This window comes from Pogoniulus pusillus, chromosome 33, assembly GCF_015220805.1.
Source record: "Pogoniulus pusillus isolate bPogPus1 chromosome 33, bPogPus1.pri, whole genome shotgun sequence".
Taxonomy (NCBI): domain Eukaryota; kingdom Metazoa; phylum Chordata; class Aves; order Piciformes; family Lybiidae; genus Pogoniulus; species Pogoniulus pusillus.
In genome coordinates this window covers 10,088,510-10,114,412 of record NC_087296.1, presented here as the reverse complement: position 1 = coordinate 10,114,412, position 25,903 = coordinate 10,088,510, and the positions used below count along the sequence as shown (strand labels likewise).

At 38.6% G+C, this 25,903-nt stretch overlaps 1 protein-coding gene across 1 annotated transcript in view; it reads left to right on the top strand.

The window, feature by feature from the left end:
* TRDN (triadin) overlaps positions 1-25,903 on the top strand; it is a 243,953-nt gene that overhangs the window by 25,399 nt on the left and 192,651 nt on the right. The window contains 2 exon segments of the mRNA XM_064170120.1: positions 11,726-11,948; positions 19,946-19,987. Of these exon segments, the coding sequence (XP_064026190.1) occupies positions 11,726-11,948; positions 19,946-19,987 (265 nt within the window).

Sequence of the window (25,903 nt, the reverse complement as noted above, 5' to 3'; positions counted from 1 at the left end):
CCTTGTTCTTCTCTTTTCATATCTCCAAGAGAGTCAGGGGACAAAGCACAGAAGAACTAAGGTTAGGGCAAGATGCCAGGAACATTATAGAGATCCTGCAAGTGTTTGATGTGCATGCAGGGCACTTAAACTGGCTGGAAACTTTGCAACACCTGCTGTTACTGTGGGATGGGAATATTGGAAGTCCTCCTATTTGGATCTGCTGTTACAGAGAATGTGGGGAGGTGTTACAGCTTGTGAATGAGACCTGAATGGTTTTGCAATGACTTTGTGCATGTTTACAGCAGATGTTGAAGATTGTTTGATTAAAAATCTATGGGAGGGAATAAGGAAACCAGCATTCCAATCAGGTCAAATTTTTTCCCTGATGTAGCTCACTTTCTATTCCAGTTAGCAATAACAACATGCAGAGGCCACCTTGAGATGAAGGCTTTTTCAAGCTCATAATAAAAACTTTTAAACTACACTGGGGTAAGATTTTAACGTTATGAATCCTTTTTGGACTGATCATGCCATTAAAAAGGTGGAAAGGTTTTTCTTCTAGACGCATCACTACTTGAGGACTGCTCTGCTGCAGTCTGCATAGATGTTAATTACTCTTCCATAACCAGATAAAGTGAAAACCTACTTTGTCTCAGCACCTAATAACACTGAGACTGTGAACTTCAGAAAGATTCATATTACAAAAATGCAAGTAAATGAATACTTTACTGATGCACAGGGCAGAGATGTGCCCAGAAAGGGCAACTCAGAGATGTTTCAACAATTTGGTTCCATCTCTATGATAGTGATGGCTAGAAAAATGCAAAGAGAGTGCATTAGAATTACTGATAATTGTGCAACGTTCTATGCCCTGCACAAACAAGTGTAGTTTGAATTTATTCTTTAGAATTTGGAACCTGTTGTTAAAAGAATGTCACAAATACATCCCTCAGTAGAGATTATTTTTGTTTAATGCATATAGCAAACACATGGGCTTGTCACTAATGCATTCTTCCTAGTTTGGGTTGTATGCTTAGAAGCTTAAATATTTTAGACATGCTCTATATAGATACATATTAAAAATAAATCATCTTCTGTTTTGGGTATCTGAATTCAGATCTCATCCATCACTGAATAACTTTAAAGCACCATTAGCCTACAACTAAATCTTTTACATGAATCATTTTCAAGATTAAGATATCATTTCTCTGAGTCACTTAACAATTAAACCATGGATTGTAAGTATTTTTTTTCCTTCTAAGGCCTAAAATCCTATAAGAAAAAGATCTTCCTCAATTTTATGTAGATGAATATTTATGTTTTCAAGAAAGCAAAGTAATACTCAAAGTATTCACATCATTAGGAACTTGTTTTGTGCTAGTGTTGGCAATTTTACTCCTGGTGAAAAAAACCTTTCTTTTCAAATTGTGTTCTTATTGCTTTACATGGAAACCATTAAAATAAAAGGTTGTGGTGTATTTACTTGGAAAAAAAGCATTCATTTGGGATTTGGGTATGCTCTGTCAAGTGGGAAAATAACATCTTTTGCAGGAAACACAAAAATCTTGAGACACATTCATCAGCCATTCTGGGATTCTATGAGTCTATGCCACGTGGATATCTTGCTTGCTAGTGAGGGGTATTTTTATGAATTACAGAGAATGGCTCCATTTCTGGAGATAAATAATGTAGCCATCACTAGGATAAATTAGAGGGTACTGTGAATCTCATACCTATATGGCAGTTGAGCTCCTGATTATTTCATCTCGTCTGCTCCCCTCCTCCTTTCTCACTGACCTCGATGCTTGCATGGTTGCCTCTCTCTCATGTCCCACTCTTCTCCTGAACATAAGACCTCCCAAAACAAAAGAACTTGCCCAAGAAACTGAGCTTCTTACAGAATGCATGACAGTAACCCCTTCTTCTGCTGTCAATCCCCCAGGTAGAAAACCAACAAGAGAACAGATCTGAAATTCTCTTTGCAGAAATTTTAATACTGGTACACTTGTCCTAGGTGAAGATAGAGGATTTTGTAACCTACTATTTACCCCAGGGAGTTTCAATATTTATTATGACTATCATTATTTTACAGATGGGAACAGATTTATTTTTTCCCTTTTTTTATCCATAACAAACAAACAAAAAAGGAGTCAGTGTTTTTCTCTAATTCCATCTGAAGGTTTCTCTAATTCCATCTGAGCTCCCAGAAACAAATAACAAGGGGAATGCATACAGTGCTCTTGCTTCAGAAGGTTTCACGTTGTTTAAAGATAAATGGCAACTGTTTTCCTCCAGTCTTCATTTTGACATTTTAAAAGATAAGATGTACCTCTCAGCTTATATCAACTCACAAGTACATCTAAATATCCCTTTGGTATCTCTCTGAAATGTTAGATTTCTAAGATGAATAGGAAGGCAAAACTTCTTTTTTACTGTTTCAGAACACCAATTTTCAGCATCTAAAGAAGGGAAGGTATTATTACCAATCAATACCAATTTCAGGTGTGGAATCAAACAAATAATGGATTTTTCAGGGTGCTGATAGTTTAAGATTGAGTATTGGGCACTGAGTTACATTCCTATCTCATCTACATACCAAGAAGCTGGAAATGAAACATTTGATTTTTGGACAAATCTCAACATTTCTAAAAGGAACAGCAAGAAAACATATCAAACCGAGGAGTTATTTGAAAGAGGATATGAATGTCCAGCCCCCAAATCCTGAATAGATAAACTCTACTGCCTTTTGGAAAGGGAGCAGCTCAGTGGCCTTTTGCCATGCTTCGTTCCTGGATTAAAGTATAGTAAATGACACTTTTCTTGTTCTTGTAAACTATACTTCCTGCAGTTTTGATTTTATAGCAGTATTTTGTTCTGTGCTGACTACTGTTAACCCCTGTGGTCTGCTAAGTTCTCAAGAAATTGCTACACAAAGTGATAGAGCTGTAAATAAAATGATCTGTAAAATTTCCCAATAAAACCTGCTATCTTTTAAACCTGGTCCTTAGGGACCCTTTACTTTTCTTTCTAAAGTCATTTCAGGTATGAATTATTGCAGACAGGTTTCTAATACCATCAGTCATATGAGACTATTTCAGCAGCCTCAACAGCACAGAAGGTCTTTTAACTACTACTTAACCACGGTTCCCTTCTGTGTCCCTTGTCCTTGAAGAATCACAATGGTGTAGAAGCTCTCTGAAAGACATACACACAGGAAATGTGCACACAGAGACTGAAGGTTAAAGATCCTATCAGCATTTTTTATACTTCCTTGCAAACTTGGGTGAGACAAATCGGCTACGTGCTGTTGAGTCTCCTTCTCTGAAGACTTTCACAACCCACCTGGATTTGTTCTTGTGCAGCCTGATCTAGGAGAACCTGCTTTAGCTGGACTAGGTGAGCTCTGTCTCTTCCAATCCTCACCATTCCATGATTCTCTGTAATTGTAGCCAGACAGGAGAGTGACAGCATGTGAGAGAAACAGCTCTATAAACACCAAGGTCAGTGAAGAAGGAGGGACAAGAGGTGTTCCAGACACTGGAGTAGTGTTTCCCCTGCAGGCTGTGAGAAAGACTCAGTTGAAGCTCGTGGAGTGCTGTCTGGCATGGGAGGCACCCCATGCTGCAGCAGGGGCAGCAGAATTTGAAGAGTCCACCTTCTGAGGAGGAAAAAGCAGCAGAGACAAGCACAGAATCACAGAATGGACTGGGCTGGAGGTCATCTGGTCCTACCCTCCTGCAGTAAGCAGGCAGCTCCCCAGCTATAGCAGATTAGTTGTACTGACTGCAAACAGCATTCTTCATCCCCACCTGCCACTGGAGCAGAGGAGAGAAAGAAACTGGGAGCAAAGTTAAACTGAGGAAGAAGGGAGAGGTGTGGGGAAGGTGATTAAACTGGTAAGAAATTAAGCTGATTTCCCCAAGCTGAGTCTGCTTTGCCCAAGACTGTAGTTGGTGAGTGACTTCTTCCTGTCCTTACCTTGACCCATGAGCCTTTCGTTATAGTCTCTGTCTTGTGTCCAGCTGAGAAGGAGAGTGACAGAGGTTGATGGACACTTTACATCCAGCCAGGGTTAGCTCCTCACAATATCCTAGGAAACAGTCATTACTACAGTCCTAAAGTACACATCACATCTTGGAATACAGCATTATTAACTTCTAGTTTTGACCTCACAGTATTTAGTAGTAGCAGCAGTACTGCTCATAGTATTATTTACTGATACTGCACGAAGTACACATTTTCTTTGCACTAGATAATGAAATGACTTAATAGGAAGTATCCTTTATTCTACAAGCTTCCTATTGAAATAGATGAGATCAGAAGATTGGTGGCACATAATTTCTTGGAGAATGAAAGGAAAAGATTAATACAATTTGCTTCTTTACATTATCAGATGCTCTCTATTGATCAAAAATAAAACTGATACAGGCACAATAATAGAAAAGGAAATTAAAAGAAAGTACACAGCAGCATATGTAATTATAAGTGCATTTTCTGAATTCAATCATTCAGTTAATTTTCATGCATCATCCTCTTCATATTCCATAATATCTATTCTATTTCTTTTGTCATGTGGAATTGGTTGCTGCACAGTCTCCAACACATTTCATAAATAATAGTACATTTTTATAGCTATCACTCAACAATAAACCTGCAAATGTTCCCTCACAGGCAGTCCCAGTCACAGCCTTCTAAGCTTTTAGTCTTCCTTTTAATTCCAACAAGTTTGCCAATATAGAGAGGATATTTGTTGAGAGGTTTTTCTCTTTGCACTTTAATGATATAAGCTGTAGAGAAACACTCTAGAATCCTGTAAACTGTTGGTCATGAAGCTCCTTTTACATTGTATTCCCTTCTAGTTATTCCAGTTGCATTTGTTTGTTCATATGTACGGGGATGTAAAATGATACAAAAGAAAATAGTCAAATGACATCCATGGCAAGAAAAGATTTATGCTGCATCTCTATATAAATTGGCTTTTCTGAGAATTGTCACAGCTCTACTCAGATCATAGAATCTCCAAGGGAAATTTAGGCTGGAGGTGAGGAGAAAGTTCTTCCCTGAGAGTCATTGGACACCGGAATGGGCTGCCCAGGGAGGTGGTGGAGTCGCCATCCCTGGAGCTGTTCAAGGCAGGATTGGACGTGGCACTTGGTGCCATGGTCTAGCCTTGAGCTCTGTGGTAAAGGGTTGGACTTGATGATCTGTGAGGTCTCTTCCAACCCTGATAATACTGTGATACTGTGATACTTAGAAGACATACACTATGTACTCACCATCCATTTCTAGACTGAGCTGTAGAGCAATGCACTGCTCACAGACTCTCTTTCAGACAATGGTGAGAGAGAGGAGCTCTCAAAGCTGGATTTGTCTATTTAAGTTGACTTCCCCCATTTCCTACTGCCCTTCTAGCATGGTGGGAAGAGTCTTGCCTTTGCATATTACCATGTATATGCAATAGAAAACATGATCCATATTAGTGGATCTAAGCAGGTTCCCAGCCTATTAAAGTTTACCAGGACTGCAGATAACTCATAGTAAGTGAGTTTACACCCAGTGCCACAGTGGGAGGAGAGCAGAAGGTTTTACCCAGATGGACTCCTCTTGCTCTTCCTTCTCTGAGTTTATCTGTACTCTCTTATTGTCCCATATCTACATCTCTTGGCCTCTGGTGCTGGCCAGAGAGGATAGTGGAGGCTCTTTGTTCAGATGTCTACAGTGGGTGATAAGGGCTTAATTTCTCTCTGCTCAGCATTTTGCTCCCACATAAATGTATAACAATGGTAAAACCCATGAGCCCAGTGAAGCATTATCCATTTCCTGTGCCTGTGGAAGTGCTGGGAAATCAGCTACAAGCTTCTGATGAGGCAAAGACTTTCTGAACAAAAGTTGTTAGATCACTTCAGGAAAAAATAGTCTTCCTGATATTGTGTTGCAAGCTACTAACTACAGCAGAAATTCTGTCTTTTCCTTTGCATTTATATACACCAAGGGTGCAGAAACAACAGCAGAGAGATGAGAAGAGGAGGGTGCCACAGTTAGACATAATTATCACCTGAACAACAGGCATAGGAACAGGGTTTTTTTGTGGTAGAAAACATTTACCCTGCACAGGAAAAGAGTGATTATTTTGAGAGCTGTAGAGGTTTGTGGACTCACTAAGGGTGATGAGCTGGGCTTGAAAAAATGCAGCAGATTATTGTATATCCATTACCCAGCCCTTCACTGAAGGGCTCTAATTCCTCGTCCTCTTCTCCCTGCAGTACTCTCCTTACTGCAGGCTGAGACACCTGCCCGCCCAATTGCAACAGTGGTGGATTGATAAGGTCATCAGGTTAAAGCCCAAGGCTCAAGCCAGTGCTTAACATACAGTGTCAATTTATATAGTCATTCTTTCTCTTCTCTGTTCCCTTAATTAGTATTTAAATATTCAAACTGAAGTGGAAGAGGTGGAACAAAAGTCATTAATGACCTGAATCCAGAATACTCTATAGCCTATTTATTGGAGTGTTCATCTTGGGACTGGAACAGACAACTTAAAATCTGCCAGCTCATTTAGGGCAGACTGCATTGAGGCTTCTCACATCCCAGCTGAATTGCCCTAGCAACAATATTATTATTTATAAGGAACAAGCTTTCTTTTTCCCTCTTTTTTTTTTTTTTTCCAGTAGTATGACTATTCCCCTCTGCTTTTAATATTCTGAGCCTTAAAAAGGCATTGCACATTCAGTATGTGATTGTGTGTGTGTGTGTGCTGTTGGCAGTGAGGAATGTTACATGTTCAAGGCAAGGTTGGACGTGGCACTTGGTGCCATGGTCTAGCCTTGAGCTCTGTGGTAAAGGGTTGGACTTGATGATCTGTGAGGTCTCTTCCAACCCTGATGATACTGTGATACTGTGTTACTGTGATATAAATCAGGTATGAAATAACATAAATACAGAACATTTCTATTTTACATTTGAATGCATCTGAATGGAGTAAAGGTATTCTTTGTTTTGGTTTGGGGTTTTGGTTTGGTTTTGTTGTTTGGGTTGGTTTTTTTTCTTTCCTTCTGGAGTATTCAAAAGTGTAGCTGCTTGAACTGTAAAATCAAGTGTCCATTCTTAAACGTGGGCTTCTATGCTTCTTACACTTGAAGGAGAGCTTAGCTCACAAATACAAGGGGTATTTTATCTAAGCTGCCAGCACTACAAACTCTCTCCAGACTCTGAAAGGCACAAAGTGTCCTCTTCTGAGTTGTCACCAATTGTCAAGGTTTATATATACTTATGAGACCTGTTGGGTCTTTAGATTGTATCCTGAGCAACAACTTTGAAACCAGAAGAATAGTAAAAATCATGAGTTTCAGATATTTGGAATCTAGCAAATCAATCTGTTGATGTAAAAGTGACATTTGTGACCTCATGGGGTGGCTCTGTGTGCATGAGAAATCATGATGTGAAGTCAGAGGTATATATCATTGAAGTAACCTTTTAATAGAAATGTATATATATATATATATATATATATATATATATATATATATATATATAACTTCTTAAAGTTCCCATCCTCATTGAAAATCAATAGCAATCACAACCCAAAGTGCCAGGAGGCTTTAGGAGACATGTGGTGGTGGATTAAAATCGGATGGCTGAAATTGTAGCAGCCTTCAGCTGCACCTCTACTCCTGTGACGGATGTTGCCTCCTCCAAATCCGGGACAACTGATCCGCTCATGCATCTACTGAGCCACTGCAGTGTGAACTGACTTGGATTCTGCTTGGCTGTAATACAGACAGTGACATTTGTCTCAGGAGAGAGACATGTGTGATATGGGCAGCATGGGTGTCTGGAGAACTTCAGAAAGCTGATTTTAACCTGTCACTGAATGACTTCTATCAATCATAAAAGTAAGATGTGTTAGGCTGCAGGAGGTGGTTTCAAAGCAACAGAAATGGCTGTCTTCTCATCCGTCCACTGGGCACCTGAAGACCCACTGACCTCTTGGGCAGGAGCTCTGCCTAACTTTGGCGCTTTTCTAAGGAGAAAGAGAATTGCTGCTGGCTCAGCTGACAGGAACACTGCCCATGTACCCTTCTCCACTGGTTTAGCTATGTAAATAGCATCACTGGCAGAAATGGAATGAAATTTAAGACTTGCAGGAGATGGAAAAATACACACACAACACCTGGGTACTGCAAAGTAAGAAATTGGCAGAGAAAAGCATCAGGGTAGCACCATGGGTGCTGCAATAACAGAATGACTGTAGGAGGAAAGCAATCATCTTGATGTTATTGCCTCTTCTCTTTGGAGTCTTGAAATTATGATGGTATCAATATGCAAACCACCCCACATGTAATCATATAGTAGCAAGCACTGCCTTCTTCAGGAGTCCTCAGCTAAACTCCTCCATCCAATTTTATTGTTAGCATCTAGGGACATAAAATTTAATTTCTCTTTTCAGTGGTTTAGGACACTCTATATGAATTCATCTAGGTGGTTTAGAAGTTAGTCTTGTCAGTGATGTCTGCCAGTCCTGCGAGGATATCTCCAATATAACAACACTGGAGACCTTTCTTAGGCACTTGAGTGCCATACTTCAGGCCCCTGCATCAGGAACCTCTGGCCATGTAACAGGTTCCTCTGCTAACTTCCAGTCAGATATGAGTTAATAGCTGTTCACTCCCACTTCAGTGAGTGTAAGAGTGATAATTTTATTGTAGGACATTCTGAGTTTTGAGGGGAATCAGTAACTTGTCTACATCAGCAGGCAAAAGCATGCAATAGATAACCTTCTAGCATGCTTGAGTTTCATCTCTGCAGTGTTGCTCAGACTGATAAATTGTAGGAAAACGTTTTCTTCACCAAGGAAGACACATAGCAGTCTGAATTTTAAAAGTTAGGTAGACTAAAGAGAAAGGAAATATTTTTACATAGCAACAGACCTAGATGCATGATCCTTTGAATGTTAATTACATGTATATGTCTATTACACACATAGAGTTAATTATATGTATATGTCTATTGCACACATAGAGTTTTAATTGCCTGTATTATAGCTGTCATTAGTATGTCCTTGGAGATATGCTGTGGTACTAAGCAGATTTGTCAAGATGAGACAGTACCTTTCTATTTTCTCTTACACATCATAAACTCTGACTGATATCCCTGAGGGAAAAAGATGCATAATGTGTCTTTTATGACCTGTTGCATGCACAAATTACTTGCATTTTGAATGCAGCAGGATAACAAAATGCTATTGATTTTGAATTTGACTTTAGGAAGCTGATCTTTATTGTTAGTTGTCACTTGGCAGTTTTTTCCTCCTGCTGTGAAATGTTTGATCTAAAATTTATGTTTGGAGGCATGAAAGCAGAGATGGCTTTATAATATTTTGGGTATTTATTTTTATTTTAGTGTGCAAATTCTGTGCTGGTAGGGTAGACATTCATAGGCAGAATAAACATTCAGCAAATAAAACTAAATTTCAAATAAGTAAAACAAAACCCAGTGTGATATGCCAATCTCGTTCTGCTTATACAACACTGCTGTGTAGTAGAGCAGCTTTCTGAGGCTTGAAGCAAGGCACTTCTCGGTGTCAGGATGCTTGTGCAAATCTGGGTTTAAAAGACAGAGCTAAAGGAAGTAGGCACAAATGTGATATGTTACAGATTAAGCAAATTAAATGTGGAATAGTTCAAAGCATGAATTTGAGCGCTCTATGGGTATGGCAGATTCAGAGTTAGGGGACATATGACACCAGAATTGTCCTTCCCAGTTCTGCTGATATTGCTGAGATACATAAAGCTCATTTCAGCATCATTTTGAGAGTGATTTGCCATTGGAATGGGCTGCCCAGGGAGGTGGTGGGGTTGCCATCTGTGGAAGTGTTCAAGAAAAGACTGGATGAGGCATTTAGTGCCATGGTCTAGTTGATTGAATACGGCTGGGTAATAGGTTGCACTGGATGATCTTGGAAGTCTCTTCCAAGCTGGTTGATTCTGTGGTTTTAAACCATTATTTTCATTTTTCTTACATATAATGTATGTGCCTGTAGGTAATATCAAGGATGCTATATTGTCTTAATTTATTTCTTTAAGAATATGAAGATAGTGATTCTCAATGAAAGGCTACATGCATTCTGTGATGGCAAATAACTGAAAGTCTGCAACATCTTGTACCTTAGCTCTAGTGATAGTTTCCAAATGCATATTTGCAATCTTATACGTGAAGAGTGAAACTGAACTTGTTTATGTTTGCATAGAGCAGCCCTGTTCTTTTCCCTACCTTTGTCCTCCTAGAAAATTATCAGCTTTATAGGTTGTATTAGCTGTGATAGAAGGTGAGAAGCAAAAGTATGAGCAAAATAAGCATCTCCTGATTCCTTGACATTCCAGACTTCTGTGTAGGCAAGGGCCCTTGAAATCACTGATATTAATTTAGGAGAGTTGGTAATCACCAAGCAGATAGTGTAAACTAAGGTAAGTGGAGCTACTATGCTCTTCTACCAGTTTTGACGCTGGGGTTATGCATATCTTTACAATTGCTACTCTATGTAGTAGAAAACATATACCAGGATTACTTCCTTTTGTGAAGAAGAGTAGTTGGAGAATTTTCAAACATGGAGAGGTTTCAGTTACCATAGTTTTAGGCTGTATCCAGAGTTAACAGATCTTACTACCCTGAGAAGAAATAGATGAAATCACTAGGCAACTGTTCATGAAACAATTCATGTGCCTCAGCTGTTTACTGATCAAATGTACTTCCTACTAGCTTTCTTGAATCAAACCTATGCATTTTGGCATTAAACCTGCTTTGACACTGCAACTCCTGCTTCTTAGAAGATTATTTCAATAAGTAAAAAAAAAAAAAAAAAAAAAAACCACAAAAAAAGGTACTTAAAAATCATCTGCAAGCCTCTTCACAACTTGTAAGGACACTGGACATGTAAATCCTTTGTGTTTCTGTTAGATGAAATGTTGCATACACATTTCTATTGCCACTGATACATGTCCTTGACAGCAGAATTCCAGCCAACCTGGAGTGGCATAGATGCATTAGCTCCATTACAGTCAATGGAAGTACACTTAATCACATCACCTGAGAGCCTGGCCTGCAGCCCATAACAAGACAGTTCTTTGGAGAGTAATAATACTTTATGCTTTCATCAATCACTCTCCTAGGTCTGTAGCTATTCATGGCAGACTAAAAAAATGTCATATTATAATTAAAAAGGCTGGTGATGGCTGTTTCACCACGTTTGCTCCCAAATTAGCTTTAATAAAAGTGGCCTCAGTTCAGGAAAAAAAAAACTTCTTCCAGAAGTATAATAACCTGCCTTTAATAAAGCAATGTTTACATTTATCTTAAATATTCTCATCACAGCATTGTGGGGGTTGGAAAGGACCTCTGAAGATCATCCAGTCTAACCCCGCTGCTAGAGCAGGATCACTCAGAGTAAATTACACACATCCGGGAAGGTTTTGAATGCCTCCAGAGAAGGAGACTCCACAGCATCTCTGGGTAGTCTGGTTCAGTGCTCTGTCACTCTTGAAGTGAAGATTTTTTTGCATGTGGAACCTCCTGTGTCCCAGTCTGTGTCCATTGCCCATTGTTCTGACACTGGACACTTCTGGGAAGATTCTGGTACCATCTCCCTGACAACCTTTAGATCACAGATTAACTACAGAACAACTTCATAACAATGCTCATAGTCTTGATTCTTAGTTTTCAATTCTTATATTCTCTTTCCTCTGCTCTGACTATTTCTCTAGGGCACATGTCTACAACCACAACAATAATAGATGGCAAGAACGGATCCATTCCCTCATCATCCATGAAAGTGGGAAAGAAATCAGTTACAGAAGACCTAGTGACAACATTCAGTTCACCAGCAGCATGGATTCTCGTCGTTGCTCTGATCGTTACCTGGTCAGCAGTAGCTATCGTAATGTTTGACTTGGTGGATTACAAAGCCTTTGCAGGTAAACTTTAGCATATTCTTGTTTACATCTTCTAGATTAAAATTTCCATGTTGCATCCTGGAAAATGTAAAGGTTCACAGTAATATAACATATATCAGCATGTATGGACATATTTCTGCTTTGCATTTTCAATGTAAAATCATTTCAAGAAAAAGAAAATGAATTATTAGTTCACATTTTCTCCAATGTATTTGGAGATCTTTCATAGTTTGCTGGAGTATTCTGACATCTGCTTATGCAGTTCCATGACAAGAAAAAAGGAAGGATCAGTTCTAAACATGCCTTACCCTAAATTCATCTTCAAAAACTATCACAGTATCACAGTATCATCAGGGTTGGAAGAGACCTCACAGATCATCAAGTACAACCCTTTACCACAGAGCTCAAGGCCAGACCATGGCACCAAGTGCCACGTCCAGTCCTGCCTTGAACAGCTCCAGGGACGGCGACTCCACCACCTCCCCAGGCAGCCCATTCCAGTGTCCAATGACTCTCTCAGGGAAGAACTTTCTCCTCACCTCCAGCCTAAATTTCCCCTGGCGCAGCCTGAGGCTGTGTCCTCTTGTTCTGGTGCTGGCCACCTGAGAGAAGAGAGCAACCTCCTCCTGGCCACAACCACCCCTCAGGTAGTTGCAGACATCAATAAGGTCTCCCCTGAGCCTCCTCTTCTCCAGGCTAACCAATCCCAGCTCCCTCAGCCTCTCCTCGTAGGGCTGTGCTCAAGGCCTCTCCCCAGCCTCGTTGCCTTTCTCTGGACATGCTCAAGCATCTCAATGTCACTTCTAAACTGGGGGGCCCAGAACTGAACACACTAGAAGAACAGATGACCAAATTCTTGATATTAGTTAAGTTCCATCCTTCTCTTCAATGAGGCAATAGTCCTGGCCTAAGTGAAGACTTGGCAAACTGAATAAAAACAGGTTTTGAGGTACATACTGGGCAAAGATGAAAATAAAGTAGGTGATACAAGGACTATGATCATTGTTGAGGAATAAGAAGAGAGGAATGGAGTACCTCACTGTTGATTGATTTTTCTGCCTTGCATCTGGCAATGACATATAATTAAAAAGACAATGAATCAACTACCTGTTTCTGAAGGGTACATAGCATACATGAAGCCACTTCAGCAGTAAAAATTCTGTGAGGTAACCTGTAACCACTGGGAAATACATAGGTGAAACACAAACTAAATTGTTAGAGTCCTTATTGTACTTAAATAAGAACTCCAGCTCTGAAGTTGTTACATAGAATTGCAGAATCATAGAATCAACCACATTGGAAGAGACCTCCAAGATCATCCATCTTTCATAAAAATTAACTGGGAATTGAAATTCAGGGTTCAGCCTTTTAATTCAAAACAAATTGAGTTGGTGTTTCAAAGTTAATTTCCTGGACTTTATTTGTTTACTGATAAATCCATATGTATTTTTATTTTGTCCTGCTATATATCAATATTGACCTCAAGATTTCCTTTAAAAGCTTTTGAGACATCAATAGGTCTTGAAATAAACCAGCCAATCCTGGATCAATGGTTGATAAAGAAGCTTGAAATATAGAGAAAATGTTATCACAAGCCTCTCTTAAATTTTTTATCTCTCATCTGTCTGGAGAAGGAACTCACTTGAGCCTCAACAAAATGCAAAGTTACTTTTGAGTATAAAACAGGCATTGAATTTGAACTTGGACACCACACATTGCAATGTAAATATAAACCAAGAGAGAAAGAAACCACTATGATCTGCTTTATATTCCACCATTATCAATCAATCAATCAGTCAAATTCTTCATATGTTTTTAGTGAGCAATAAAAAACCAGGTCATAACTCAGACTAAACTCTTAAACCAAACAATTCCTGAGCGGGCTGTCAGCTCATGCATGCCTGATATACTACTCAGGGTATGGCTAAGCAATGAGGATCTGTGTTTATGCTGGAGACTGAAAGAAATGTTCTAAGCAGATGGAAATCTGATGCTCATGTTGCATTGCTTAAACGAATTTAAATCCCACAAGTGTTGCTAGAAACAGACATTTTTCAGAACAGTCTGCAGAAGTAAAATAATGTAAAATTTAATCTACAGGGTGAGGACATATTTTGTGGAGATCTCTGAGACATGATACTTTAGTATTTTGGGTTTGTGGACTTGTTTCTTTTTCTTCCCCAAGGCATATCTGTTCCTAAGTGATTAATTAAGCCAGCATTTAAATTGAGTCTCAACAATGAAATGCTTAGAGAACAAGGAAATGTTTAGATTTCCTGTGCTACTTCAGACTGGCATTAGATTATTTTATATGTTTACACAAATATAGCAATAGCTACATGGCTTTTGTCATGACCCTTGGCTTTCAACTCCTGATTTCCTACACTGTCTGATTTTTCCAAGTCAACCCCACTGATGTATAAAAAAATCCTGGAAGTAGCTGAAGAGCTCACATAGGACCAAGTGGCTGGTGTTACTGATACTGGAACGACTTTCACCCTCTGACAGTTTGCCTCCAGTGGAGGTAATTCCATCTTTTTATGTAGAAAGCAGAATTTGGAGCATATTTTCAATCAGCTCCTTAAATCTAAAAACCAGTGATATTTTCTCTTGAGTTTGACACTCTTATTTGAACAACCAGACCTGATTAAAACCCAGCGAATAGTTATTTTCAAGACTGTGAGTTTAGTTTTGCAAGCATGATTAAAATTAATTTCCTAGTTTTCAAATGTAAATGAAAAGTGGGAAAGAAATTATGTTCAGCTGTATATGTTTTAATCTATAAAACACAGAATATTGTGTCTTTTTTTCCTTAAATATCACTTGCCTTTCATAAGTCAGTGCATTCAATTTCTTTCCCATTTCTTTACCCGAAGTTCCATGAAGTTCAAGTTTAGACAGTATGCACAGCATATGAATGAGGCAGGCTGAGAGAGCTGAACTCTGTTAGTCTAGAGAAGAGGAAACTGAGGGGTGACCTAGGAGCTGCCTGCAGCTTTTTGAAGGGCAGTTACAAAGATGACAGAGGACTCTGACCTACAAGCTCCCACCAGAGACTTCCATTATGCCTCCATGCCAGCAATGACTGTCTCCATAGCAAAGCCATGGTTAGTGAGTGTACCACACAGGACTGACTGCAGCAGAAAACAGGAGCAGGCTGACATACTAAGCAAAACTGGGAATTGTATGGCTGAGGAATTTACACAGATTTGCTCCTCCTGCTTACAGAGCTGCTAGCCTCTGGCCAATAAAGGAAGTCTAATGCCCTAAGCTGAGTTACCTAGATCACAGAGTCAGAGATTGGTAGCAGTTAGAAGGGATCTCTGGAGATCACCTAGTCCTACGTCCCTGCTAGAGCAAGCACAGGCATATGATCAGGAAGGTTTGGAAGTGTCCAGAGAAAGAGACTTTGTGACTTCTCTGGGCAGCCTGGTCCAGTGCTCTGGCACCCTAAAAGTAACAATTTTTTCTTAAGCTCAAGTGAAACCTTCTGTGTTGCCCCTTGTCCTATCACTGGGAACCACTAAAAAGAGCCCAGCCCCATCCTCTTGACTTCAGCCCTTTAGAAATTCATCTGCATTTAGATATTTAAATACATCCCAGCCTGCTCTATTCCAGGCTAGAGAGCCCAAGGTCTTTCAGCCTTTGCTCGTAAGAGATTACACAGAAATTCATGAAGCTCTGTAGGGACACAACACAACAGCAGAGTATGAAGATGAACGGAGTACAACTCGAACTCAAGTATTAATCTCTTATTACAACAATTAACAATGCTGCTTTCAGCACCTTAAAGGCAAAAAGGACATGTATTATTAGTATATGTATTTTAGCTCTTTTGTATTCTTTTAACTTGTTAGAATAATCTTAACATTGCCACTCCAATTAGAATGCCAACCCATAGATTTTGCTTCTTGATTACTGTGGTTTCATGTTCCTCTAGAAGTAAACTATTAAATCTGGGAATTATTACGATCTATGTAAGATGAAATTTGTCCCAGAAGCAGCTACATGAAAACTAGGTGTTTGGTTTCATCCTAAAGTAGAGGTGGTACATTACTTTTTTTTTTTTTTTTGGGGGGGGGGGGAGGAGGGAGTGGGGGGGACACTTGCTGTTGAAAAAGAGACTTTAGAGCTGAGGGAGGCTGTGGGAGTGTAACAGGCTTTAGTTAGCTGGAGTTAGATTATGTGAAGTCAAGCACCACCCTTAGAAAGACTTAATATTTCTCTTGAGTAATTTTACACATCCAAAACACAGAATCAGAGAATGCCCTAAGTTGAAAGGGACTTCTAAAAGTCATCTAGACAAAGATCCCTGATCCTCAACTCAGAGTCCCATCAAGCCTGACCTTGAATGTCTCCAGGGATGGAGTCTCCATTGCCTCTCTGGACAACCTGTTCCAGTATTCCACCTCTCTCATAGTAAAGAACTTTTTACTAATGTCCAATCTAAATATACTCTACCCTAATTTAAAACCATTGCCCCTTGTCCTAGTGTTACATGTCCTTGTAAAAAGTCCCTCCCCAGCTTTCTTGTATCACCTCTTTAGGTACTGGAAGGCCACCATTAGGTCTCTCCCTGGAGCCTTCTCCAGGCTGAACAACCTAAACTCTGCCATCCTGTTTTCATAGGAGATGTTCTCCAGCCTCAGTTTGTTTAGAGGTTAGAACAGAGATGGAACCTGCACTTTAGCTTTGCCAGTGGCTTTTGAAGAAAGCATGAGGCAGACATAGATCAGCACTGAAAGAGTCAGCCCTGTTCTATCTACACAAAAGAAGGAAATTAAATGTTGCAGTGTTTCACTTTAGTGTCTTATGTTCACTCCTTTGAGGAAAGAAATGAAAGCTTGCATTCCTGTCATGTTGTATTGTACAACTATAAACATGACTGAAATATTTTGAATCTGGTGTGAAGGTGCCATGCATTACAAAAGCCTGAGATAAGAAACCTATGAATCTGATGCAGTACATAGGGTGTATGAATATGCAGTAAATAGCATGCTGCATTAGAAGACCTCTTCTACACTCTCAGTGTTTTCATAAGTGCAGAAAAAGAGTCTTTTTGGTTTGGTGGGGGCTTTGCAACACACTGCTATGACTATCAGCCTTTGTGCCAGGAAAAAACACCTTGTTAATTGGCTTCATAACTCATGAATGTATTTCACGCATTTCTTGTACCCATAACTGGATTATATATTTTAATTGGTAAATGTAGCTAAATAATTTTAAATTATTTTAGTCCCAAAGATTGATTGCCCAGGAATGCACATTTGCTAATGGGTTAATAACGTGTTCAGAATTCCCTGCCATCTCTGTGACCAATTACAGCTAATTAACACCATCCTAATTTCAGATCCAGAATGTCCAATATTCAGAATAAATTGACAGTGATTTAGCCAGTTACCCAAAGGCCAGACTAAATCAAACTTAATGAAACCTCACCAGATCTGCAAAAAACCAAACCTATCCAGAAAACAATCTAACTGAAAAGATGGAACACACACACATAGCACAACAAGCTTGCCATTTCACAGTATCACAGTATCACAGTATCATCAGGGTTGGAAGAGACCATTTCATCCTGACTGTTAAAAAAAAAAAAGAGGAACAAGTTCTTTGTTGTGGATAATTCATTTTGCTCAGCCATAAAGAGGCTTTTTAGAGAGCTGCAGGAAAGGCAGATCTCTGTGGAGGTAATACCTGTGACTGGCAGGAATGGAAAACTAACAGGTCATGGAGGCATGTTGCTTCCAACACCACAAGCAGCAGCAGGAATCCCAGTCAGATGTTCTCTTTAATATTTTCTTGTGGTCCTCTTTTTTTTTTTTTCCTTTTAAAGTCAGTGTCAAAACATTTAGTGATATTCTTGTGGGATTTCCCACAACAGTTTCTGACTAAAACAGTCCAAAGTCACCATTTTCCTCTTAGCTTGTGATCAGTCTCTTGCAGCCACAGAAAGCTTTTGACTGGCTCTGTATATTCAGAGTGATAGACCTCTTCATATTCTCCAGCACAGCAAACCAAATAAATAATTAGGAAACATAAATTCATATGGATATCTACATTTTAGAGGAAAACAAGACACACAAAGATAGAGAACAAGACTCCAAACAACTTCTATTGTAAAACTGACAGATAGACTTTTTGTTTTCCCCCCACCTCTTCAACGATAGAACTGTAAGTGCAAAACCTTCTAGGTGCAGTGTTTTGTTTCACCACTATGAGAAATGGAATCAGCAAAATACAGCTACTCTGCTGGGTCTCTTCTTTTTCTTTCTTCTGGATTTGTTTTTGGGTTTGTGTTTTGGTTTTGGCTTTTGGTTTTGGTGGGTTTGTTTGTTTGTTTTGTTTTGGATTTTGTGATTGTTACGGTGGTTGCTTTTTTTCTGTCCTGGAATACCAACACACTGCAGTTATTCTGTTGTGTTCATGCTCACTGGAAGCTTTTAAGAACTGCAAAAATAAGAGTGCACTTATACCCTCCTATTTTATGATAGTATGCCCACGAGCATCAAGAGTGATCATACATCTGCACTTGTTCAGGAAAAAGAATGAATTTCTGGCTTAGTTTAAAATAACAGCAAACTTAATGGAATATATTATTTTAACACCTGGTGGAAAGGTGTTTCACACTCTCACCAAATTTAAATAGTTAGTAAAAGTTTTTCCATACATGCTAAAACCTAGATAAATCTCTCACAGAATAAAGGAGTGGCATGTTAAAAAGAGTTGTGCTCACCTTGCAACTAATCAAAACTGTTCTGTAGTCTTTTAAAATACAGTTTTTACTGTGTTCACAGGTGTCAGTCCAGAGCATGAACAAACAGTTTACTTCTTTCAAAGATCATTATGAAATTGAATGGTATAGAATTTCCACAAATATACTCCAAACCTGCAAAACCTTTCTTTTCACTCTCATTTGTAATGATAAAAATGAAGGGTTTTAAACCCAATTCCAGTTTTTAGAAGGAATGCCCAGATAAGGTCTTGTTTCCCATGTTTCATCCTGCATCAAATATCATAGGTGAGTTATAAAGCCCTGGAAAAGTAGTTTATACTGTAAAGAATGATGGTCTATGAAGTTCTGCGGTGCTGCAACTATTCATAGAATCATAGAATTAACCAGGTTGGAAGAGACCTCCAAGATCATCCAGTCCAACCTAGCACTCAGCCCTAGCCAGTCAACCAGACCATGGCACCAAATGCCTCATCCAAGCTTTGCTTCAACACCTCCAGGCATGGTGACTCCACCACCTCCCTGTGCAGCCCATTCCAATGCCAATCACTCTCTCTGCCAACAACTTCCTCCTAACATCCAGCCCAGACCTCCCCTGGCACAACTCGAGACCGTGTTCCCCCGTTCTGTTGCTGGTTGCCTGTGTTCATCCCAAAAAGGTCTGACATATACATGATGATAAACTGTGATAGGTCAAACTTGTTGAAAAGCTGGGAATCTGAAATTTCAAAAACTGCCTCAATGAATAGGGGAGGATCTAAGGAAGGAAATAAGTCTTGCATGCTTAAATGAGCTTCACGGGATACAAAACACAAACCAAATTTCCAGCCCATAATGGTATCTGTGAAATCTCTAATTATAAACAAACAAACAAACCCAGTAATTCATTTCAGTAACAATCACAGTAATGTAATTCTTTGGTTGTTTGCTGCTGAGGAAAGAAAAATAACTCACCTAGAATCAACGATAAGCAGTATATTCTTTTCAGCAACAGACTATGTTTGTAGCTTGTAAAAAATACCTCTGCTTTATTTAACCATGGGTTTGCATTGCTCTGTTTCATAATGTATTATCTCACACCTACAGCATATTGTTTCTCTTTTTAATGAACTCCAATTTCTGCTTCATAACAGCAGCCCCACAGAGATTAAGTAACTATTCACCTCACTCCTTAACTGCCTCCTTTAGTCAAGTGACAGCTGAGGATGTTCGTTATTGCTAATGGTGTTTCTTCCTTCTTTTTTATTGGACTTTCTGGGGTTCATCTTGTTGCCATCCACTATAGGCACCTATTCACAACATTGTGATGATCCCTGTTTACCACCTGGTAAAGATGTTCTGCCTGCAGTGTTCTGAATTGTGTGTGCGTGTGTGCAGGCTGCAGAGGCTGATAACAGAGAATGGGCATGAGCGGCGTGCCAGGACGTGGCAGCACTGCTTCTCTGCTAACCCCAGCACCGCTTCATGCTAACCCCAACCCTGGCTGTCTGGGCCTCAAAGATCAGTGCAATAGCCTTCCCTTGACTTTCACATCATGCTTGAAATAGAGCTGTCACAAAGAGACACCCTCAGGCAGGAGATTGCTGGGAAAGCGTGGCAAGCTGAGACAGACTCATTTTACCCTAGTATATGTCCTTTAGAAATGCCGTTGCACAGTTATTTAACAGCATTGCCTTTTCTAATCTGAAGTTGAGATCTGTGCTCTTCATCAAAGAAATGAATCCTTGGAATGAGAAGAAAAATAAAGCTTCAAATTATTTTTGATAGAATGTCTGGCTGTTTCAGAAAGCACCACCTAATGAGAGTCTTCCACCAAACCAGAAGCCTTTCAGCTGATATTGAATCAGGTCATATAAACTGCATGTATAGCTCCTCCTAAATCTACAGTCAGGAGTATCTGAAATTACTTGGTATTTTGTGACACTGTGAATCTCTTTCTAAATTTCAGCAAGTAGGCTCTAGTTATTTCTAGCTATTTTGTTCTGATTTTGTCTAATTTCAGGTGAGGTTTTCTCTATGGACCTGACCTCAATATAATTGTTTAAGGCTGATGTTAGAAACAGAGAGGGAAGACTTACACTACAGACTGCAGTGTGATATTTTCAATCTAAATACCTATAAAATGGGAATTACTGAGTAATGCTGAGTCTGAGGCAATTTTTTTTGGCCTTGTTTTATACTTACAATTCAATATAATTCAAAATTAACTTTTTATGCTTATAACTCTGTGATATCCACCAGAGTTTGTCATGAAGCTTAATGTTGTAAACATGACAAGAATGCTAGGGTATAAAAAAGAAAGCAAAAACTTAAGGACACCTATGCTGATAAACTGGAATATTATTAATGGAAGACTCCATGGGTGTAGCAAGTTTTTTTATGTTGGATATCACTCTTTAGAAGACTACAGAGTAGAAACAAACTCCTACTACTGCCACTAGTAAATATTCAAAGTATATAACTTTCAAATTAAAATAAAGATATCTATAAGGGAGTATAAGAGGTATTTATATGAGAGTATTTCAATAAAACTAGGACAAGTTCTATTATCACAAACTAGTGTTAGGACTTTCTATTTTATCAAACATGACAGAAATTCTCTGTCTTCATCATCTGTACCTTGTCAGTATTAATGAATTAGATTATATCTCATAGATCAATCTTTACACCAGATAATTACCATCATTTGTAATTTAATTGCATTCAATTCACTGGAGTCAAAATATGTAATTGATGAAAATCCTACAATTACTAAGTAATTCACTGCACTTCATTAAAAGAAAAAAGCCCAATTTTTAAATAGGTTGAACTCTGAGTATATATTTAACTATGTGACAAGCAAAAAAGATTGATAGGAAATTGCATTCCTGACAGAGTTATTAAGACTGGAATAATGACTGAAGTGATTTGCACAGATAAATCAATTAGTCACTTTTTTGTTGTGCTCTTCATAGGAATAAATGACACAGACCATGAAACGTAACCAGATTTGCTCGAGGCACCACAACTAATCATACCATGTGATTAATCAATTCCTATTTCCAAAAGCCACCAGTACAGGACCCATCATCAGTCCTGATTTTTTTCTAAAAGAGGTTTCTTCTATTGACAAAATATCACCATTTTGCTGAAGTTGAAGTGACTTTGTCACTTTGTGAGAACTACTTTCCCTCCTAAGAAGGTACCAAATGGATTTTCAAAGTCTGCCACTAGTTGATTCCACAGACCTGTGTTAAGTGTGAGGTATTAATTATCAATAAAATTATGGGTTCTATTGCAAAAATAAGTGGAGCAAAAATAATGACTCAAGGCAAGTTCAGAATGAAAGAAATTCTTTAGTCAGAATTCTTGTTCTCACATTTATAATCAAATTCCTTTTTCTGTACCAATAATGCAGGAGACAAAATTATGACTCAAGAAAAGTTCAGAACTAAAGAAATTATTCAGTCAGAATTCTTGTTCTCACATTTATAATCAAATTCCTTGTTCTGTACCAATAAGGCAGGAGACAAAACTGTGACTCAAGGAAAGTTCAGAACTAAAGAAATTATTCAGTCAGAATTCTTGTTCTCACATTTAGAATCAAATTCCTTTTTCTGTACCAATAATGCAGGAGACAAAATTATGACTCAAGGCAAGTTCAGAACTAAAGACATTCTTCAGTCAGAATTCTTGTTCCCACGTTTAGAATCAAATTCCTTTTTCTGTACCAATAATGCAGGAGACAAAATTATAACTCAAGGCAAGTTCAGAAGTAAAGAAATTCTTCAGTCAGAATTCTTGTTCCCACGTTTAGAGTCAAATTCCTTTTTCTATACCAATAATGCTGGAGAGCTAAAAAGCATTGTATTTTGATGTAATGATGAACACCAGCTTCAAAATACATAGGAGTTTTCAGAGGTATTTAATGCCTATAACATATCTGAATTATTACTTAAAGAATTGTTTTAACCAAGATTGCATATTTTTAGTAAAGAAAATACAAGCAAGGTTCTGATTTCTCTTGCAGAGATCACAGATAGCAACACATAGAAGAGGTAGCAAGCATCTCCAACTAAATTCAGTTGAGTTTTCATACACTAAGGTTTTGTTAGAAGGTAGTATACAAATTTCAATTTCTCTCTGTCTCCTTTTACTTTTCCAAGTTTCAGCATTTGCCAGAAAGTTTGGGAATGAAAATTTTGAAGTTCCCAGTAAAAATAAAACAGGCAAAACTTTAAAGTACTCTCATAGCTCTGCAAGTGCCAGCACAAGCTGAGCTGAACCTTTACTGAACTGAAAAACCTCTCTTACACTGTACCAAGGAGTAAAAGACCATAACAAAACGAAATGTCATAGGAAATCACTGTTGGTGGTGAAAGTGCTGTTCTGGAATGCAAGCAATTTATCAAGGTGAATAGTCATATTGACCTGGAATTAATTATGAATGTAAAGTTACAAATCTAAGTGTACAATGACAAGAATAATTTAAATATGAAAGAGCACCACTAATAGGATCCATGTCACATACCTCAGTCATGTGACAATGAAGTGTGACATCCATGCTAATTTTTTCCACTTCCTTTCCTTCATAGTCAATGGAAAGGGTTGGATGTCTTTGGAAATTAACTCATGTAGCCCTAAGAGATATGTCAGAGGAAAGTGAGAGACTTGCCTTCTGAAGGTCACAATATATCTTTCTGCACTAGTTTTTGAGGGAGTCTAGAAACCAGCAGGGATTCAACATCTGACCTTCAGGTACATTTGGCTAGACAGGATGAACTGAACTGGGCCTGTGATCAAATGAGATTACACACTATCAACCTTTTTTTATATTAATTGCATGTTTCATGCCTGAGCTTAACCTGCTGTGTAACCATTCTCCTCCTTTCCCCTTCTTCCTCCTTTCTCCTTTGATGGACATTAAGTATTTTTTTTACTAAATTATCTAAGAGGAGTAATTGGTTCAATCCCTGTTTACAAGTTGAGCAAAAGGTAGAACTTCACAGTCTGTATCTATCTGAAAAATACTTTGTATTCATAAAGCTCTCTACAGTTTCCATTCAATACTCTCCCTCTTCTACTCCTAGCACAATACATTATATATGGCATGTCATATATTAATTACAGTTTGTAGTTACAGATTAGTTATGAATTATATATTGCATACTATATAACATATGCTAGCAAGACAAGTACACTGAGCTTAGCTTTAGAATAATTTGTGTTCTAAAATCTGTCAAGAAATAAAAAGTCAGACCAAGGAGTGTTGATCAAGTCTAAAGAAGCTGAATCCAAGACTATTCTAAAAGAGTTTTTCATCCTGTACCCTTACTGAACATCTGTAAAATAACAACAACAAAAAAAAAAAACAACCCAAACTTAACCCCCCTCTAAAAAAATAAACTCAAACCCACCACCACCAACCAAAAAAATCAAATTACAACATAATACCAAGCTCAAACTTCGCTGTGAAAATCAGCATTCTCTTGGCTTCACGAAGCAAGAGTATGCAGATCCTCTGGAAATGGTTATCTTTCTTCGCATGTGTGTGAGGAAAATGGTATCTTTCTCTCCACTTGTTACCACCTGAACTGCCTTGATTCCTTTGTTTCTTGTGTGTTTCATTCAGTGAGGGAAAGAACCTGCTATGGTCAAAGCTGTTGAAAGAGCTAAAAGCATGGACTTGATGAGTAGCGCTTCAGCATTACCTGGTGTGGTAGTGTTCTTAGCATTTAGAGCACAGAGTTACTGTTAGCTCTGCTTTTATAAAAAGTAGGAAACAGAAGATCTACATGCAAGGAGACAGGGCTGTGGCTGCCAGGTCTGTGCCAATTGCACCAGGCCTCAAGTGGATCTCATATAAAAATGTGTAATATAAAAGAAGTCTATACAATCTAATTTTATTTATGCCAATGAAGTGTTCTTTCCACAGCCCCAAACTGATTTTCCTAAACGTTTTATGTTAAAGAGGATTTGTAACTTGGATCTAGTGTCAATGTGACTGGAGAGTTTTGCCTCTGGACACTTAATTTCTAATCCCTTTTCATAGTTTGGTATGAAGATGCTATGAGTTAAAGAGCAGGATATGACGTTGGCTGTGATTCGTCGGCAAAGATAGCTTGCCTTGGGGTGGTTGGAATAATTTCCTCTGCTCTTGATCATGCTCTTCTCTGAGCATTTCCCTTGCCTGCCCAGAGGGGACAGCTCTGCTACCTGTGAAGTAGTTCTTGAGCCTCTAGTTGATAGACCAGTATATTAAAATAAATTGACACCAATTTTTGTTTAGTTTACAGCTGTAGTCCTTGCAGCTCTGAAAGCTTGTGGCTGTAAAAGCAACTGAGCCACCCCTAAGCAACCAGTGAGTAAACAGTAGGTGGATAGCCAGAGTGGGAATCAATGCAGCTATCTGAAGTTAAACCATCCCTGCTTGTGAATCAGAACCTAAGTTACGTTAAAACCCCTCTGGCCACGTCCATTCTGTTAGTCCACTTGGACTCCTTAACACTTCTAGATTAGAATAAAGTGCAAATGACATCAGGGGTGAGGTTACAGGTGTATTTTTTAATAGCCTTAAATATAGCTATACATCCTCCTGGTAAGCACTTGAGAAGAACATCTGTGGCAAATTAGTTGAAGAAAATAAACCCTCTACATCTCAGTGCATGAGGCCAATCCAAATAACAAATGCCATATGATAAGCCATATCAGAAATATTCCCTTTCCAAACACAACACTGCACATAATAGTACACTAAATGGAGAGACCATGCATATTTCTTTGCAATTAGGTAATTTCCTCATGGCACATAATGAAATTAACTTGATGTACCTCTTTGTTCAGTACCATGTATCTATGTAAGAGAATCGTCAAAATAGACATTACCCAAAATAATTCTTTGGTGTACCTTATTAATAGGCAGATGCCTAATAATAGATCATCAGCTTGGTTTTTTTCTGCTTCAGATTAGTTAATTAGAAAGAAAAGAAATCATTTACTGATGCATCTGTATCTGAAGTAAAGTTATTGTATATTTCATTACAGCACTTTAGAAATAACTGTTCATACTGCTGCCTTCGGAGAAGTTGCTTCAAGCCTGCACTTTGTCTGTGTTTGTAACCTGCAAGACCTTGTGAGATTATGTCTGATTACTGCTAAGATTTGGCTTGTGAGTCAGAACACTGCAACCAGAAGTAGTTCCAAAGAGACATGTTTAACTTTCTACTAAAATATTTGCATAGAGGAAGATAGTGGGAAACAGAGA